This window comes from Echiichthys vipera, assembly GCF_963691815.1.
Source record: "Echiichthys vipera genome assembly, chromosome: 12".
NCBI lineage: Eukaryota > Metazoa > Chordata > Actinopteri > Perciformes > Trachinidae > Echiichthys > Echiichthys vipera.
In genome coordinates, this window is record NC_139837.1 from 22,269,880 (window position 1) to 22,290,793 (window position 20,914).

Genomic DNA, 20,914 nt, shown 5'->3' on the forward strand with positions numbered 1-20,914 from the left:
AAACACTACACACTACAGTCTGTGCAAGTGTTGGTGTGTTTTTGAATGATATCATGTGTCAAGAGTGTAGGTAAAGGAATGAACGGAGGAGAGCTGCAACTAAAACTAGCTGAAACATGCAACCTCAATAATAACTTTAATCTATAAACTCTAATAAAAAAAAATGGCTAAAGATAATACAGCCATTACCTAGACCTTGGTCTTGGCATGTCATGTTTTGTCAAACCAACAGTCCAAATAGCAAAAATGTTATTTTTCAAAGTATTTACAATGGTAAAAAATGTACAATAAAAAGTGAGATATCTGCCGAGCTCATGTTTTATTTGTTCTGGAAGGTATAGTACACCTGGCCCGCCTCGGATTTCCATCCGACCAGGTACTGAATGGACCAATCACAACCATCTATCTCATGTGGGGCGTCTCATTTCATGTTTAAGACGATGACTGATTATAGAGGAGCATCATGCTGGAATGGTTCCAACCGTTAGAGATGGGACAAAATATTGTAAGAGCAATATATTGGATTACTTTTGCTTGCGATAAATCAATGATAAACTTGTGCCCAATATATATTTTTTTTTCTATGAGAAATGTTTAATTTTACAGTGGAATGATGATATGTGTTCAAGAGGCACAAAGCTAAGACTATGTGCACTTCCTTGTACTTATTTCATCTCAGTGAATAATGCAGTGAATAAATATATTATTTCTTGCCTTTGCCTTTTTTTCCCTTCTTCAGTTACACAGATATCGTGACTTATTGAAGATGATTGTCTTGCAATGTATCGCATGTCGCAGAATCTCATCTTGTATTGTGAAACCCTCGTTGCCCATGATAACAATGGTTTCACAATACAAGATGAAATTCTGCGATACACGATACAGTGGTATTGTGATAGTATCCTATCGTTAGTGACTGTTATTCCCACCCCGACGAATGTAATTACCGACGTAACTGGCAATTTACAAAAAGACAAATTCTGCAGCGCTGAGCAAATATGACTCAATATTCTGTTAGTGTATTATTTTTTGTGTGTATTTATATGATTTTTTTCTCAATTTTGTGACCTGCCCGTCATTTTTTCCTACTTCAAAGCACCGCCTCAGCGCCATGCCCTTTTGTTACTCTGATTGCTTGTAGATCTGCATCGCTGATAACGCCTTTTGGAAATAACTATATCTATGAATCAGTCCGCTAATGCCAGGCTTGCTGAAAACAAAAACTCTTGAGCATTTGTGCTTGATAAAATGACTTCCACAGTTAAAAGTTACTATGTGCAGACATCTTTCAATATGTCATATGTAAAAAAAAAAAGAAAAGGAAGAGCTCTCAGCAAACTGGGGCTGGCAATTTCTACACAGTGACTTTAAACCTCTGTCAAAATGATTGATTCATTTTCTGTCATCAAATAACTATCGACTGATTGTCAGCTACAGAGAATGTCACTTAATAAATACAACGCATGTATTTAGTTTCAGTTTTGAATGCAAATGATGAATAATATTAATCATTTTTGGAAGTCTGTTTATACAACTCAACCATTCAAAAGTCTGAAAAGCATTTGCTTGACGGTTGAAATCGCAGCTATGGTTGATGTCTTTGTGCTGCAGAGTCCTCCACACTCTGCCCTGCTGTCAATCATCCATCACCCTCCCTGTCAGGTCGGCTGGTGACACTGATGCTGGCCGACGTTTGTGTACAAACACAAGCGTGAGTGAGAGGAAACGGCAAGATTGCGCGCTCCAGGGGGGATATCCTGGTTGGGGTCAATGTCACGCTTTTCAACAAATCATAGTGATGGATCTCTTTGCGAACTGGGAGATAGAAAAGCCCTCGGCTCGATAATGAAGCCACTGAGAACAAATACCACAGGGGAAATAATTGGGAATGATCTGTCGTTAACTGGATGGTCATTAAAATTGACATTTGGAATTGATTGTATAGAGCCGACCCCAACACGTGTAGTCCGAAGCTTTAAAGATGCAGTAGAGGAAAAGAAACCCTGAAAGGTGTGTATATACGTATTATGTGTGTGCGTGAAGGGTAATTATACAGCTCAGAGGGCACACAGCACCACTGAGTGGCCAGCTGCCTCCTATGTTTGAATAAAGAGTGTTTCTGAGTGTGGTTGTGTGTTTAACTGTGCACAAAAGACGGTGTGTGTGCACTGGGGAGAGTTACTGTGCCAATGTCTAACCACAGATGCGTTTAAGAGGCTGAATAGTGAGATGATAACCACAACAACAGAATAATTTATGTCCTGTTGCAGGCTACTTCAAGCTGCCAAAATATGCACGAGTGTCCACTATGTTTTTTATGTGTGTGTGCGTGTGTGTGTGTGTGTGTGTGCGCGTGTGTGTGGGGTGCGTGTGTGTGTGGGGTGCATGTGTGTGTGAGAGAGGATGGGTCAAGCTTCATTTATTTGTCTTAAATGATAATAAATCCACATGCTTAACGATGTTGTGTGTCGATGGGTGCTGCTGAATCCTCAAAAGTAAAATCAAGCGAAGTACAGCACTCCAATCAACACTGCCAGATACAAAAGTTGCAACTGTTGCCATGGAAGGGTGCCTGCCCGAAACATCCGACTACGAATGAATAATTTAACTGGATTGCGGTCTTTCTCTTGATTCTAGATTGGTTCTCGGAGGACCAGCACCTGCGTCACCCAAGCTGCTTTCAAGTGTCTTTCCAGCATCTATTTTTTGCTTCGAGTGCAAAATCTTGAAACTTTTCAGATAAGTGCTGGTGTGGTCACGGGCGCTCATGTTCAGGAAACAGAGAGAAAAGCCCATTTTTGTGGGAGCATACCGATCCGACACCGAGTGTTTTAATCACCGTAGGTGTTGTTAGCTTGTTGTCAACTGTGGGTTTTGTTTTTGCCATGACAAAAACAAAACCAACTGGAAGGGCAGATCCTCTTTTGTCTCAGACTGAAAGCTCACCTGTTCAGACTGCATCTTAACCAATGAAAATGTGAGAAAAAGCCACAAAATCCTTTCTCTATTTCTTTTTTCTGAAACGAAACTTATTTATTATTCGCTTGCACAATTCCGCCCTTTTTTGGGTGGTATCCTCATTGTTGATTCGACTTTTGGTAAATCGTTAAGGATAAAGACATCAGCGAAAGGTGATTTATGTAAATTCAGGCACCGTTGAGGCAAGAGTAATATTTTAGAAAATAGTATAATTTTAGCACCTGTATGAGAAAAAAAGACTCTGGGTTAAAGGCCCTGCGGAGGAGGGGATGGGAAGCGGTGGCTGAGCTGACAGTAGGAAGCAGAGAGAGAAGGAGGGCGGCGTATACAGCGAGCGCGCTGACTCAAGAGACCCGGCAGTGACGACACTAATCACCTCTCCGCTTTAACGAGGTAAATGGTTGAGAACAAGGTCAGCGAGTGGAATAACACTGCTGCTTGCTTTCTGCTTGCTGCATGCTGATGACAGTGATTAGGAATTCATCGTCGGGTAGATTTTAAAGGAAGCGCTTTGATACTCAGAATCCCAACCAAGCATAAGCTGAAAAACATACACAAACCAGTGAAGAACAGTTGACTGCAGAAGGTTGCAACAGTGAAGACGGAAGCCTCAGATGTAGAAAGAAAACTCTGATGTACATTTGTCTCTCAGAGGAGAGAATTTCAGTCTCTTTATGGCAGCAGGGTGATTTGTTCATTTCATCGAATCCTTAGCCATCCACCCACACACACCCACCCAGACTTGGCCCAGGGCGGGCAGCCTTCCTTTAATGCCTCTGCCCCAACCAAATTACACCGCCCCTCTGTTCCAACAGCCGCAACAGCAATAATAAAAAAAGAAAAATCCCTAATAATTTTAAATACACAACCGTGATAACACGCTGCAAAGGGAGGTGAATTGAGATTATTAAATTAGTTTTAAATTTTAATAATTCCATCATCAAGAGGAGGACATTTTTCAAGGGGGATGAGGCTGCCTGACGCTGATTCACATGAAGCTTGAATACATGACACCATAACTCTTTCACTGTACTTATGCCGTTGGAGTTGTATTAAAATGACCTGGGGACAAAGAACCCGTTTTATAAGACGCTAAAGAAAGAGACTCAACTATAGTCATTATGGTATCGTCAGTTGAGAGAGAAAGCATTCCTATTGGCTCAGGCCAGAGAGGTCTCACTCTGCTTCAAATTCTGGAGTTTTATTTTTGCTTTTTACCTGCTGCAACTTTAAGTCAAGTTTTTTTTTTTTTTAAGTAGTAAACACCACAACAGGTCAGCGTGTTGTCAGTGTTCTGGAGGAATAGTTCAGAAACTCTTTCTCTTCTGATGTAGCCATCAAAAATAAAACTTTACACAGGTCCCACAGCAAATAACTGCGATCCCACTGCAGGTTAGAGAAGCTGAGTGTTTGCGTCTTAACAATCCTGACAGTTTCATCAACGTGCACTGACCTCGTTCTATTTTCAGGATTAAAGTAACATCAAAACATGATGTCTCTCCTGTTTTACCCACACTGCTGTAAAACGGGTTAACTCTGCAGAACTCACTGCTACACTAAAATATGAACACATGGCTGAGTAGGACATTAAAGTGGCTTTTCCCTTACTTTGGTAAATTATATATTTGAGGACCATTAAATCTGAGACACACCCAGATGTAACCTCTGTAGGTCGATGACCACTTTCAAATGCACCTATGCTGACTACTGGCTTCATGAAAAAGATTCAGAAAGACATAAACAAACTTACTTTGGGGAAGTAGTTGGATGAGAAAAAAAAATGTAGGCTAGATGATGTAGGAAGTCCGACTTCAAAAATAGCCATAACTGCAGTGATATTTCCATGACAAATATGTCCCAGTGTGCAATGTTAAAGAAGACGCATTTCATGATAGCTCTTTCAGCTTCCTCCATCCAGCAGTTTGGACTTATGTAGCCAAGAAATGTGTCATTCAGGTCACTATCACTTCAAAGGGAGCTTGCTTTAGCAGCAGCCGAGTTTTAAATTAAAAACATGACAGTTAAAGTGAAAAGAACACAATTTCATTGCATTCAAGAAATATTTTGAAAAATTTCACATTCTCAAAGGATTTTCCAGGCCTGGAGGAACACTTTCAATTTGCACAACTAGAGACAACATACAATTTATACAACATTCATAAAGTTTTCTATAAATGCTGGAACTCTGGAAGTTCCTGACTTTGCTTGATTTTAAAACAGGGGAGAGGAAAAGTGTTGATTCACTTTTAAAAGCCATGATGCAACATAACAAGCCTAAGGTGAGAAGCTGCTGGACAGCTGGACGTGAATATGTGAGTGCATTTTATTGTTAACGCTGATGTTTAATCCATCTGTTTTGTGGCTGGAGAATGCTTTTGGGGGGTGTCTCTGCTGGTGCTGCAGATAACGGGATGGCACCACCTTCATTTGTCACCACAGGGAACATGGCACAGAAAGAAAGCACCAGGAGTGAGAAAGAGTGAGATTATAAGACAAGTCAGAGTGAAGAAGAGCAAACAATTTCCACGTTAATTAGCATCCCTCTCCTCCCCCGCAACACAAACAATGCGGCACCCGGAGAAACCAGAAGCAAACAGGGACAAGGCTGCGAGCTCGCTAACTTTAGGTCTCTACTCATCTGTGCTAAATCAGTGGCAGGCAGCACATACATAAAAAAAAGAGACTGAGCTGTGGGATTAAGAGCAAGTCAGAAGGAGTGGTGGGAGACTAGGGGGAAAGAAAACAGAGAGGGGAGGGAGGGAGGAAAAGAAGGTGATGGAACAAGAGAGATTGACAAAGGAAAGGAAGCCAGTATCAGAAGAGAGTAGGCAGAAGGAGAAATAAAGGAGGACAACCAGAACAGAAGGGGTAGATGGAGAGCTAGAGATGAAAGGAGGAGGAAATAAAGGGGGGGGGGGGGCATCCTTTCTACAGGGGAGCTTGGGAGAGGCAAAAGAAGAGGGAGAAGGAAGGAGGGGGAATGTAAAAATGATGAGTGAAGGGGGGGGGGGGCAGCAGAGATGATGGAGGGGAGGAAAAGAGAGCAGAAGCGGGAAATGATGAGATGAAAACAGAAGAAAAAGGAAAGAAAGAAGGAGGAAAGGACTGACGTGATGAAAAAAGAGGGAGATGGTAAAGAGAAAGGCGGAGCAAGGAAAGAGATTATGGATTGCTGTGTTTCCTGCTCGCTGCAGCAGCAGGCTGCATGCTTTGAATGCTGACATGCAAACATTTGAATGCTGACGCATTTGTTTTAACATACAAGCACCATGAGCAAGCAACTGCCGGGTCTGCATCTGTATGAAAAGGGAACGAGGGACACAACAGCACTTCCACAATGTTTACAGCTGAATAGCATCCAAAATAAACCTCAGTGATTTATTCAGTGGATGCTGAAACATACTGTTATTGATCTTGACTCTATTGGCAATGGCTGGTCACAAAAATACAATAAAAGAGAATCTTTCAAATCAACTCCATCAAATCTCTCCGCCTGTGCACGGCTGCTGAATCAATAAAAACAGTATGACTTGGAACAGCAGGACATTGTGGAGACGACACAAGCACAAAAACGTCCTACATTTCTCCTCTGGGTTCTGGACACTCGAGCAAACAGGACACGCAGGAGAAAAATGTACGCACATGCAGTCAAGCTTGCATGGAACACACTTCAGTGCCAAATGTTTGGTCCCGCTCGTTTATTTTATTATTTAAAAAAAAATCAATAATACATTACAGTTCCCGAGGTTCAGGGATTCATCACAGCTCAACACATGCACACGTGTTCAGCACTACCAGAAAAAAACAGTGTCTCCATCTTTACAAACCAGCATGATGAAAGTCCTGCTGAGAAATTCCTTTTGAATTCTCATCAAGATCCAAAAGGTTTCTAAAGATACCACAAACTGCATGTGAACCATGGGGAAATGTGTGCATAGCAAAAAGATACCACACCATATTTATTTCATTATACTGAATAATGTGTTTGAATATTTGACTCACTGTTGAATAAGCAGACACAGAAGATACTGTATATGGGATACTGTCATACAGGCCAAACTTGAAATGAGCGACTTGACAGTATCTAAACGATTTAGCAGCTTTAAACGCCTCACCTTCCCCCAGTGACATAAGAACGGACGTCACGGTGTACTGTATCATCACTGTTCGACAGTGGGAGTAGGTCACATGTGTGCGAGTCACATTTAAGTCTCAAGTCTTGACCTTCAAGTCTCAAGCAAGTCCAGAGTGATGGAGGTGAGAATCATGCCAGCCACATTAAAATTCTGATGATCTACCTCATTTTTCCACATTTAAACGGTTCTCACTTTTTTCTAGGTCGTTTTCCAGGACACTGGAAGAGAGAATCCAGCTGCCATGACAGACATAGATCACGGCATGTTTCACTCTGTGCAAGTCTGATTTAAAAAAATGTGCAGTCTATAATGGCTAGAAATGATCGATGAAATCATCTCTTATATGCTTAGAAGTGATGAAACAGGTACAGTGACGGTTTCCACAACTCTCCCCTCACCCGTCTACATTTTCTTACTTTTTCTCCAATCACTTCCTGAGCCATAGCCTGCAAAAGTATCTGGTACCTTACATAAAAATAAAAATCTGTAATGACTGACGAGATATTTAGATACCAGAACATCAGAAATGACACTGCTTAAAATACAGTATCTGGTATCGTCAAGTACAGAAGTCTATTCATTGATCTGATACAATGTAATTGACTTGAGAGTCCGCCCTCCCCTCCTCTGCCGTCTGTGACCACAGTTTTGTCTCTCTTCCAGCTCATTGTGTTAAGGATGATAATGTCATAATGACACCTGTATTGCTTCATACTGTATATCAGGGTATTTCTTTCAGCATTTTGTGGAGCTTTTCCTGATTGCAAGCAGCCCAAAAAACAGGCAGCTTTATTAAGTTTAGGCAAAAAGATCATGGTTAGAAAAATAATATTCACTGTTATTTTGAGAGGGGACGCAAACCCAAATCCTCAAACACACTACATGTTAATCCTTCATGCTACAAAAAGGACACTGCACTCTGCTCTGGTACCGAAAAGCTGGAATTGGAAAAATAATTACAATTTTTGGTTGACCTCCGCCTTCCCAGTTTACTTGGTGCCATTAAATAAGCGTCTGTGCTTGTGCGTGCATGATGTGGGTGAATGAAATAGGACAACAGGAGATGCATGTGTGTGCCGACGGCTAACCAGCTCCTATAAAGCAGTGAGCTGCAGTGCTTCTTCATAGTAATGGCTGGTGCACAGGCACAGCAGAGCAGCTTTGGTGATCTATCAGCGTGGTTCACACTGCATCACACACTCACAGAGGCAACTGCTGCCGCTTTACCACCAACACATCTGTGGTTTGGAATAAGTGACTTGACAGAATGGAAGAGGAGACTAACTCACCTGAAGAATGTAACAAAGAACTGCACCAGATCCATGAAGTTACTGTGCTGCGAGAAGGCGATCTATAAAAGGGAAAGAGAGGACAACAGACAGAGTCAGAAATCTGCTTTAATAAAGGATATTTTAAAACAGGAGGGTCAGCATTATACACTCATAAACATGCAAGCTTTAGACTGGAGTTGACCTTGTAGATCTGATAAAAGGCACACAAATGAGCAGGGGAGATAATTCAGCCTCCGCTCACAAAGACAGTTGTTTATGTATATCAATTTAGGAAAGTATATGTTTAGTCATGACACTATCTTGTCAATCTAGGACTGTACTTGCATATTTTATACACACGTTTAATGACAGATTTTTTTTTTTTATACCTTATGGTACTCTTAACTCCTTATTCACAACTACTGGGAGGTTCCCAGTCCGTCTGCTTATCTGCGTTCCAGACTGCATGCCTGTCAAAGCAACAGCCGGGCCTCTCAGCTGCCCACAGCCTGTGTAAAAAAAAACTTCATTCCTGTACATGTGGGCAGAATTATTCCCTATGTAATCATCACAAGAGCAATTGTACCAACGAGATCCTGTCTTAATCAAGGTTGCCAGGGGTAACATTGGAAGTGCCTTACCACCTCCCCACCCCCTCCTTGTGTCTACACTTACGCCTACATCGACCCTGAAAATGCCTCACAATGAACATATTCCTGCAACAGCACAACACTGCCTCTCTCTGGTATCACCAGGATACTGCGCCTAAGGCCCGCAGAAGTCCCCTCATGCATCTTTCCTCTGAGGTGACACCTTAGCCCAGAACTTATCAACACTCCTGCTTATTATTCCTCTGCAAAGCAGGGATTTGCATACAGTTCCAGGAGAAAAGGCAGAAGGAGGGTGGAAAAAAGACAAAAGCCAGGAAACCCAGCTGTGTGCATGTCGGATTAGTCCATGAATACTTAATATGTAATCAAGAATTACAACACATGCATAGAAAGGCTGGATGGGTCAGGATGTGTATAAATCTACAGTGACTTTACACAAGAGCAACAGAGTGCCAAAGGCATTGGCCTCTGTGGTGAGATGACAGAGGGGTGTGAGTGTTTTGTGAACGGCCCTGGGTCTAATTTACTTGTGTAGTCAGCACCATCTGGCTCGCTAATGTGTTGCTGTTGATTACTGTTGAGCGCCGAATTCTCAGTGTGATCATTTTCCTCCAGACTGTTGAACAGTGAAGAGAAGTTCAGGGTGCCAAAATACGCCGAGAGAAAAGTTTAAAAAGATGTCAGCAGCATAGATTTAAGTGAGTAACCAACACTAAGGCAGTGTGGTGCAGTACTCGTTTATACTTTTTTTAATTTTCAAAATTGTAAAAAAAAAAAAAAAAAAAAAATGCAGACACTGGCTGTGGGGGCGCCACCCAGACCACATTGAAGTTTCATCTCGTTACAGCCCAAGGACAACTGCACTGTTGTTTTCAAGGATCCATCCAACAACTACAACCTAAACTGAAGTAGAACGACAGAGGTCGCCACTCATGAGAGCCGAGACCAGTGCTGGCGGGACCGCATCAGAGAGACGGACTTACCACTAATCCAGCAACAGTCCTGGTACACGGACCAAACTTTAACTACCGTTTCTGGGGTTTTAAAGCAGCGGGTACATGTGCTTTCCTCATTTGCAACCTCTTCAGCTCACTCTAGCTTAGGACAAGTGATAAGAGCCATAGCTTTACACCTGTAGACCAAACTTGTTTCATCACATAATGAATCTGTTAGTTTTTTTAATAGTTGTTAGTAGCTGAATATTAGCAAATGTATTTGTAGTAGTTAGTCTTAGTTATTGGGGTGAGTTTTAATTGAATTGAATTTCACAGGATGGAATCATGGTTGTTAGAAATGTCATTCATGAATTTATAATCTCATATCTTTTTTTTTTTTTTTAAAGATTTTTTTGGGCAGTTTTTTAAAGCCTTTATTACATAGGAAAGACTGTAAATGAGGTGAGAGAGAGGAGGGAAATGCAGCTAAGAGCCGCAGGTTGGAGTCGAACCCGCACCCTCAAGAAACTTCAGCTTCTTTACATGGGGCAACTGCTCAAACCACTGTGCCACCGGCCACCCCCTCATTACTTTGTGTTTGACCAATGTCATTCTACTGCATCTCAACCTCAATGAGGATCCCATGGCTAATAAAAAGGTTTAAATGACCATCACAACTTCCCAGAGCCCAAGTTGATGTCTTAAGACAGCTTGTTGTGTCCAACTAAAAGTTCTGTGCTAAAATATATACAACTTAGTGATATTAAGCAGAGGTAAAACATTTCTAAGACTCAAATCAGGTACTTGCATTTAAGAGAAAAGGTTTGGAGGGGTTATTTCACTTCCTGTGCTGATGAGTGTATATGGGAGGTTAAAATGAAAGGATTAAAAAAAAAACTATCAAAGATGGTGTCAAACCGTGAGTGGCAGTGATTCTTTTAAGAGCAAAGCTTAGAATTATCTGAGAAGCCTTGTCAGCTGGTGTGCTGAAACGCCATTCACTTCGTGACAGCAGCATTGAGCCATCTATTTCTCAAGGTGATTAGAAATACAAACAGTCATTTTCTCCTCTAATGACACAATTGTGCCCTTCAAGGATAACGCTAACTTCCTCAACACAACAAAAAAACAAAGGTGCTTCAGCGTCATGTCATCACATGCATAACTCCCATTTTGAAAAGTACAAGCAGGACGTCTCGCTGAGAAGATGTGCGATAACAGTTATTGTAGCGGCTAATCTCAAGTGTCAGCCATGTGCTGTGCTTTGTCACCAAGAGGCAGGCTGACAGTAGCTGCGGGAGGCCCGGGTGACACACTCGTTATGTGCCCAGCAGAGGGTGACTCTTTAGGGGCTGCAAAGAATCTCGCAGCAGGGCCTGTCAGCCTGCCGCCGGGCATTAAGGCCGCAAAATATTCTGCCTTTAATGGCTTCTGACAGTTGCTTGAACTATATTGGAGTTTTGAAGGAAAGTGTTGTTATCGGTGTGAGGGAGAGCTGCTCAACAGGTTCCACATGAAAGGATAGAAGGAAATTCAATTTAAATATGTGTGTGTGACATACTTTTATGCGTGTGTGCCAACGTGCTCCTTTCCAAAGTTTGTCAGTACCACAGGACTGTATTACAGAACATTCCTTCATGGGAAACTGGTTAAGCCATGGGGCTAATAAAGATTAATGCTTTATTGTGCGTTTCTAAAAGTCTGTATACATATTTATAGCACATTTGTAACATATTATACAATGATGTGGCTGTATGGTAATACTGTAGTGCGGTGCATGTCTGTCAGTCCACCACTTCCACACAGACTTGCCTCAGCAACTACTGGATGGTTTTGTACAGACATCAATGTTCCCAGATGTATTCCACTAACTGTGGTGAAGCCCTGACTTTTCCTGTAGCGCCACGCCAAGTACAGCCTCACAGCATGGATGAAGATTCTCTAGGCTTAAAAGTAATAGTAACTCGTTTTTTTGTTGGTGACAAGATTATACCATCCAAATTAATTATTGTGAGCAAATTATTATTATTTTTTGTTGTTGTGTCAAGAGGTTTTGTCTCTAATAGGGACTTCATTATTTATTATCTGATTTTATTATTTGAAATCATTGTATTATTGTAAAAAACTTATCTCGCTCTTAACATGGATTTAAGCACATTTATGCTTTAAGTGTGTGTGTGATGCAGGGGCTTGGGGTACAAGAAAAAAGTTTATTAAAAAAAATGGTATCTTATCTCTACTTTATCCTATGTTTGATATAACTGATAATGGTGACACACAGCTGATTGTTTTTATTAATATGTATTTTTATGTTTATATCCTTAAACAGAACTTCATTTACTATCTATTTAATTTAACTTATTCTTTGCATTTTGTATTAATATTAAAATGTATTTATTTCTGAATATTTTCTAAATGAATTAATAAGCATATTATCTTATTTATCTTTTAAATGTGTCTGCATACAATTTCATATACTGCTCCAACAATAAGTAGCAGGCTGATTTTAGGTTGTACTGTACACTGTTGCAAGCCGGCAAAACTGCTTAGTTTGTGTTTGCTAACCTCTCTGTGATCAGTATCAAAACACTTCCATCAGGCAGCCGTGCATGGCCCAGATAAACACTACACAAGTCCACACAGATACGCAGAGCAGGCCCAGCCAGCTGAGGTATTAAATTGGAGGCTGTTCTAATCTCTACCATATCATGACATGTTCACTAAGGCACAGTACAGGAGATCACAGCTCTTTAATGCAATTAGTCTGGGATTTGCGTTTCATTACAAACATCATTAAATTCAGATTCATTCTTCATCAGGAGAACAAAAAAAAAAAAAAAGAGGGGTGGGAGAACTCCTCACTGACTAATCTCAACGCAGCTGATTTTGCTTTGATGATCAGAGCTGCTCAACGGTGATGAAGTCATCACAGATCCACATTGGCCATTGTTAAGGATCTCAATTTAGGTGGGTCAAAGTCATTTATATCAAAGCGCTCTTCCTGCTTATCAGATGTTTTATATATTTTATCTAATATACCTAAGGGCGAAACTCGTTATAGATTCTAAGGGCTGGAGCTGAACTATTCAGCTTTGGGGGTAAAATAATGATATGATGCAACAGAATGGGCTGGGAATGCAACAAGTGGAACATCTCTCTTTGCAAATGGTACGCACGTCTAATGCTACTTCCGACCATGTGAAAGCAAACAGAAGCAACCTTGAGGTGGTGTGTCGGAGAGTGAGCATGAGAAAGAGAGACAGCTCTGTATAGCTGCACACACTAAAGCCGGGAGAAAGAGAGGGCTTAGCTTGCACACAGCCCACTCTGAATGCAGCATGTGTTTCAACTTAACATTCCACTTTGCCCTTGCTCTTTCTCGGCTGCTGTTTATGAACCGTTTTCCCAACACTGCGATCTCTGCCTGCCAACGCTGGAATACCAACCGCCTACGATTACCCGCACACATCCCAATACCAAACTGCAGCAGACCACTGAAAGTAAGGAGAGTAGGAAAGGCAACAAAAGAAAAACTGCTGTTAAGAAGAAATGGTGAAAAATGATTTTTAGAGACGAGGAGCAGAGGCAGAAAAAGAAAATGTTACCTCGCTGAAGAAGGTAAAGCTCCATGACTGCAAGGAAGAGCAATGTCACGCTAGCAGACCTTGCATGCTTTAGTTTCAAGGGCAGGGGTGATCTTCTATCCCACCCAGCAAGACAGAAGGTGAGGTGGGCCAGAGGAAGCTGAGAGGGGGAGGGCACTCTCAACTCAAGCCCTGTTCTGCTGTGGAGCTGCACTAAAGATCTCCTGAGGCTGGCTGGCAGCAGCTGGAGTTCTGAAGCTGAGAGAACTAAAAAAAAGCACTCACAAGGCAGGGCATGGAAGATGGAGGCAGGATTTTTCTCGCTTCAGGAGGAGGGCCGGGGGAAGGAGTTTGCACAGGGCAACCAGTCAAAACACCAAAAGTTATCGAGGAGGCACACAGGTGGGCAGGCTGCACCACAATCCAGGCCCAGAGCAGCCTGCAGTTCAACAGCAGCACCAGCCAATCCTGGCAATGCATGCATTCACTGAATTAAACTTAATAATATGCTGAGTTCATCCTCTCCTTTATCATGCTGCAAAACAGCCATGAACTAACTATGAATGGATTAATAACAGCTAAACGTGTAAGCATGTAAATACAAAGCTATATTTATATTATTTTATATTCTACTCCCCCTCTTAAGCACTTGTAGTAATTGTTTGAGGGCAGATGTGTGACCACAGCAAGTCCCAACCACAGCGACTTCCTGGTTGATCCAATAAGGAAGTGCCAAAGATTGCAGTTCTGTGAGTGTCCACTATGGGTAGGTTTCATAATAGAGCAGTTTCTCATTGGCCCCCATGTTTTCACAGCATAATTAAACCTATTTAAGTCCTGGTACAAAAAAAACATTCTAGTCCTAAACCTATGTTTATGTCATATCTCCATGACAACACTGAGGGGGTGATTTTTTTTGTACCAGGTTAGTTTTTATTTTATTGGAGATTAAAGTTTATGAATAATTAGGGGTGCGGCCTCTTGAGTGACAGCTAGCCTCTGGTCCTCACTTCTCCTCGGAGGTATAAGTCAGCCAGATGGACGTATCTCCCTCCTCCCAACGTCAGATCAATGTCCTTTTTTGGTAAGAGGAAATGAGGCAAAGTCAAAGTCTGACAAGATGGCGACTCGAAGAGGAGAGGTTGAGAGAACGGACCCCGACGGGTATGCTACGCCCATTTTTACACAGTCTATGGACCAGAGTTAGAACTGATCAAAACTCAACAAATCCACTTCACAATGTTTTCAGCCATATCTACTTGCAAAGTGCTTTTCAAAGGTACTGAAATCTGTTGGGACTAGGGCACCAATTGAGCAGTCTTGATCCCAATAATAGAGTCCATTATTGTCTATATCAGGACACTACAGAGTGCATTATCGCACTTATACCATGGCAACAAACCACAGGCAAACAGAGAAACTATTTCCATATCCAATAGTCTTACAATAAATCTGATCTTCATGAAGGTTTTTGTTGAGATTCCACTTTATTATTATTTTTGAGGCTGTAGTGCTGTTAAATATTGTGTTATACTAAGAGGTAGGACTGCACAATATGAGGAAAATAATGATATTAAAGTGTCCTGAGTTCTGCCTTCCTGCTGGTTTCAGTACAGTGCTAAAATGCAACAATTTGTTTGTTGAATTAAAATAAATCAATGTAAATGATTTCTAATATTATGTTATTGATGATTCAACTAAACACAAAAGGCACGATTAAGCATTACTCTCTTTCAACTAACTCAAAAAAGTGTCTTTTACGATGTGTTTATTGCGTAGATTGATATGATGAAAAAACAATATTGTGCAGCACTACTGAGGGGTGTTTTTATATCTAAAGTACCCCAAGTGATTCACACTGTGACTGAAATGAATCGACTTTGTTGTTGTTGCAAATAAAGGAATTTATAGGTATTAAACACTAACATTATGCTGGCAGAACTTTGCCTCTGACGGTACAGTGAGGGAACTATTGAGGGACAGTTTTCTCTCCATCAGTCGGCCACATGGCAGCGGTTCACCGAGTGCAGCTGTGATTGTAGCTCGGCCGCGCACACAGCCTCACACGCACACAAGCTACCAGGCAAGCAGATACAGAGCCCTATTCACAGCTACAGCCACATCAACATTGGAGAAAAGCTTCTGCACACCAAATGCAGGAAACTTCCCGACCCCCCGGACCACATTTTACTGGTGACTGACTGCCAACATGTACATTCTGCCATTTCACCAGCCAACTTTTTGGTTTATAGAGTAGAAAAGTGGCTTTTAAATCAGACAAGCTGACCAGTCACAGTGAAAATTGACCACAGCTTTGCTGCACTTTGATCCAAACTATGTGGGGCTGTGTGCGGAAGAGTGTTTATTTATTTACACACATGCACACGAGCCTCTGCACATAAAAGCACATTAGGAGACCTGACGTGCAATTTTGTAGTTGCTTTTATTCAAAGTGCATGAATAGATACATTCTCAGCATAAGAAGCGCTGCTACTGTCGGTGAATATTCAGGACAGCTTGGCCCTTTAAAATTTCTACTCATGTTCTACTTGAGTTATGCATGCTTTTATCATGTATATGCTCCTTTAAGTCATGCTGCTCTAGAAATTATAAATTATTATTATTAAAAATTATAATAAAAATGTATGTGTATTACTTGAACAAGCAACATGACTTGGCTTTAAAGAATCACCGGCAAAATAAGAAAAAATGTCAGGCACATCTAATTGTTTGATGGGAAAAAAATGCAATCAGGAAGGTTGTTTCCCTCACATTCCCTCCTTTTTGTTCATCTAATGGTGATACATTTAAACTTTCCATTGTCAAAGCCTCCCATTTATAGATTTCAAGCGTCATTATGAAGCAGTCAGCTTCTTCCCCTGTTCAACACATCAGCCAGTGGTTGTTGATCCACAGATGTCACAGTTGAATGTCTGGTTCTGACTGTCACAACTAGTCTGTCCAGTTAAGATGAATCGAAAGCATCACAAAGGCAGCTTCAGTCACTCTTCTGCAGTGGACTCAGCCGACAAAATTGGTATTTTATATTTATTATATATATACTGCCATTCGTGCAGCTTATTGTGGTAAGACCTGCATTTTAAAATCACGGTTAGTAAGGAAGTGGTTTAAACACACCACAATTATGTTGTCTGTCCTCCACCTACCTTTTCCTCACAAATGGAAGCGTGTGCATTTTATTGAAGCATACAATCACATCTAGTGCTGCTTGACTACAATGTTAAATGATTCTACTGTAGCACAAACTACTTTATTTCAGAGTCAACTAGTTGTATTTTTGTTTAGTGGATGCCTACTTGAATCTTAATAGGCCATGTGAAGTTGCTGACGTAGACGAAGAAGGTTATGTTCGGGCTGTTGCGGAAGTCAAAGTTCTCGTTGGAGAAGCTGTCTTTGAACTCCTTGATGTTGCTCCGGGAGACGATGGGGATCTCCTCCCCGGTCTGGGTGCCTGCTGAATGACAGCAAGAAGAACAGAAAAGATTGACAGAGATCGAGAAGGGATATGAAGGAGGAATTGACGAAGAGATGGAAGAGGAATGGGAGATTGACATGAAGGGGGTATACTTTTAAATATTTAACATCAACAACAGTGTTCACTGGTTACTATATAAACTAAGAGAAGATGAAGTTAAACTAGAACCATCGACTTCTTTTTCCACCATACAAGTTGAAGAAAATCAAACATGACAGCCCTCTCTGTGCATGATTATACCAGTTTAGGATATCAAACCTATTTCCGAGTAATTAAGCGGCATGAGCACAATAATATTTAGCACGAAACAGAACCTGATCTAAAAGTTCCTCGCTGTATTAAACTGGCATTTGAAGACGCCTGCCGTGGCCATCTGAGGACAGAGGATGTGTGTCTGCCATCTGCTCTCACCTTAGGTTTCACTGGATTCAATTTGAAATGTTTTTAATCATCAATTCATTTGTTGATTTTTTTCTCGGTAAATTGTCGTCCAATGATTTTTTTTGTCTAACCAACTGTCAATAACTTAAGATCCTTAAATGACAGTCATATAAAACAAAGGAAAAGCAGCAAATCCTGACATTTGAAGTTAGATCCAAGGTACGTTTGTTTGCTAATCTGACAGGGCTCAACACTAACGTTTAAAAGTGGTTGCCAAGCTGTAACCAGGCGTCAGTTTGCCAAAAGTGAAAACTGAAAAAGAGAAGACCTGAAAAAAGCCCCTGATATTTTGAGTAATTAAGATGCTGTGCAGTTATGTCAGCCAAATTATGAAAATGTGACATGCGTTTTTTTTTAAACTATACAATACATCTGGTTTTGCACATTTGTTGACAAGGTTGTCACACTTTTCAAAGTCAAACTGCTTAATTTGCTTCGCCATTGTCCCTAAAACAAAATGCCTTTGTGCACATGCGTAAAGAACCAAACACATGTCCAGTTGTCTGGTTCCTGTTCTGACTGTAACAGCTATATTTAAACATCACTAATATGGGGCGATCGGTCGAACAGTGGTTAGAGTAGTCGCCCCATGTAAAGAGGCTGAAGGTCCAAGAGGCAGCATCTGCAGGCTCGACTCCGACCTGCAGCCCTTTGCTGTCTCCCCTTCTCTCTCACCCCTTTTCCTGTTTGTCCTCTGTATTAAAAAGGCTTGGAAAATGCCAAAAAAAAAAAATCTTAAAAAAAAAAAACACTACTAGTGCAACAAATATTAAAACCACATTTATTGTGGGGTGCACCATTTGCTGTCTTTTTTTATTTGTTAAAAAGTGAGCCACCAAATACCAGGCATTGGTTGCTAATTTCTCAAAATGACAACTGTTATTGTCCATCCCTGTCAGATTGTCAAAATTCTTTGCAAAATTTATTTTCTGACATCATGTAATTGTTTCAGCACTAATGAGTGTTTGTTTTGAGACTTACCAGTGAAGCTGGTTGCCCAGGTGATGTTCAGGTTGAAGTTCTTTGAGGCATTTATGAACATGTCGAGATCCCGGTTTGGCTGCGGAGGGAGATGGAACACAGAGAGCCTGCAGTCACTGTCATCATTATCACACACACACACACACGCACACACAGTGTTTGCAGCTGTAGAAACAGTTACTGTAGCACAGACCGAAGCAAATTTGCACAGCAAATGGTAGCTGCATGAGCAAAAACTCAATGTTTGAGCAAGAGTCAATGATGGAAATGATATGCATTAAAATACTGTAAGTGTTAGTTGTACAGTGGTATTAGCCTTGATAACCTCAAGTAGGCATTTGTTAATTAGCATTTAAATAGATTTAGTGGAGATGAATGACTGTAGGGGCTCTCTTATGACATTTTCAAACATTGACTTTATTAATTAAGATGTATATTGCAGCATCTTCTGGCTCACTAAGGGGGTTTTCACACCCAGGCCTAAAAGAACACTTGACCCTTAGGTTCAGTTTGAGTCATTTCCTGTGACTTTAATAGCACGTACAGTGCATCCGGAAAGTATTCACAGCCTTTCACTTTTTTCCACATTTTATTACGTTACAGCCTTATTCCAAATTGTATTAAATTAATCTCTGTCCTCAAAATTCTACACATAATGCCCCATTATGACCACGTGAAAAAAGTTTTCTTGAGAGTTTTGAAAATGTATTAAAATTAAAAAACAAAGAAATCATATTTACATAAGTATTCACAGCCTTTGCTTAATACTTTGTAGAACCACCTTTGGCAGCCTCTACAGCCTCAAGTCTGTTTGAATATGATGCCACAAGCTTGGCACACCTCTCTTTAGGCAGTTTTGCCCATTCTTCTTTGCAGTACCTCTCAAGCTCTATCAGGTTGGATGGGAGACGTCTGTGCACAGCCATTTTCAGATCTCTCCAGAGATGTTCAATCGGATTCAAGTCTGGGCTCTGGCTGGGCCACTCCAGGACATTCACAGAGTGGTCCTGAAGCCACTCCTTTGAGATCTTGGCTGTGTGCATGGGGTCGTCGTCCTGCTGAAAAATGAACCGTCGCCCTAGTCTGAGGTCAAGAGCACTCTGGAGCAGGTTTTCATCCAGGATGTCTCTGTACATTGCTGCATTCGTCTTTCCCTCTATCCTTACTAGTCTGCCAGTTCCTGCTGCTGAAAAACATCCCCATAGCATGATGCTGCCACCACCATGCTTGACTGTTGGAATGGTATTGGCCTCGTGATGAGCAGTGCCTGGTTTCCTCCAAACATGACGCCTGGCATTCACACCAAAGAGTTCAATCTTTGTCTCATCAGACCAGATCATTTTGTTTCTCATGGTCTGAGAGTCCTTCAGGTGCCTTTAGGCAAATTCCAGACGGGCTGCCTTGTGCCTTTTACTAAGGAGTGGCTTTCGCCTGGCCACTCTGCCATACAGGCCTGATTGGTGGATTGCTGCAGAGATGGTTGTCCTTCTGCAAGGTTCTCCTCTCTCCATGGTGGAACGCTGGAGCTCTGACAGAGTGACCATCGGGTTCTTGGTCACTTCCCTGACCAACACCATTCTCCCCTGATTGCTCAATTTAGACGGCCGGCCAGCTCTAGGAAGAGTTCTGGTGGTTCCAAACTTCTTCCATTTACGAATGATGGAGGCCACTGTGCTCATTGGGACATTCAAAGCAGCAGATATTTTTCTGTATCCTTCCCCAGATTTGTACCTCGAGACAATTTTGTCTCTGAGGTCTACAGACAATTCCTTTGACTTCATGCTTGGTGTTTGCGCTCTGACATGCAGTCAACTGTGGGACCTTATATAGACAGGTGTGTGCCTTGCCAAATCATGTGCAATCAACTGGATTTACCACAGGTGGACTCCATTTAAGCTGTAAAACATCTCAAGGATGATCAGTGGAAACAGGATGCACCTGAGCTCAATTTTGAGCTTCATGGTCAAGGCTGTGAATACTTACGTAAATGTGATTTCTTTGTTTTTTAATTTTAATACATTTTCAAAACTCTCAAGAAAACTTTTTCCACCTGGTCATAATGGGGCATTATGTGTAGAATTTTGAGGACAGAGATTAATTTAATACAATTTGGAATAAGGCTGTAACGTAACAAAATGTGGAAAAAGTGAAACGCTGTGAATACTTTCCGGGTGCACTGTATAGTACAGTATTTGCAAACCTGACACCTGGGATCACAGCTTCACATTAGTCACCTCTTGTTAAACACTATGTCAGAGAAAAATACCATCTGGAATATCAGATTCTTGTGTTTCAGTTTTGGGCTCCAGATGCTGCAGCGATGGTAAACAGGACTGGACACACTTTTATTTGCTGGGAAAACATCTGTTTAATGAATGCAGTTCACACTACGGCATTACACTTCAAGCTGAGGAAGCCAGTGGTAATTATTTTCTCAATTTGTTCATTATCGTTAATGATAAATTAATTGAGTGAGAGGT

The 20,914-nt window shown here is 41.3% G+C and overlaps 1 protein-coding gene across 1 annotated transcript in view; it reads right to left on the reverse strand.

The window, feature by feature from the left end:
- atrn (attractin) overlaps positions 1–20,914 on the reverse strand; it is a 149,942-nt gene that overhangs the window by 59,384 nt on the left and 69,644 nt on the right. The window contains exons 23-25 of the mRNA XM_083924040.1: positions 18,435–18,513; positions 16,834–16,991; positions 8,405–8,466 (exon numbers count right to left, since the gene is read on the reverse strand). Of these exons, the coding sequence (XP_083780166.1) occupies positions 8,405–8,466; positions 16,834–16,991; positions 18,435–18,513 (299 nt within the window). The remainder of the gene's footprint in view (positions 1–8,404; positions 8,467–16,833; positions 16,992–18,434; positions 18,514–20,914) is intronic.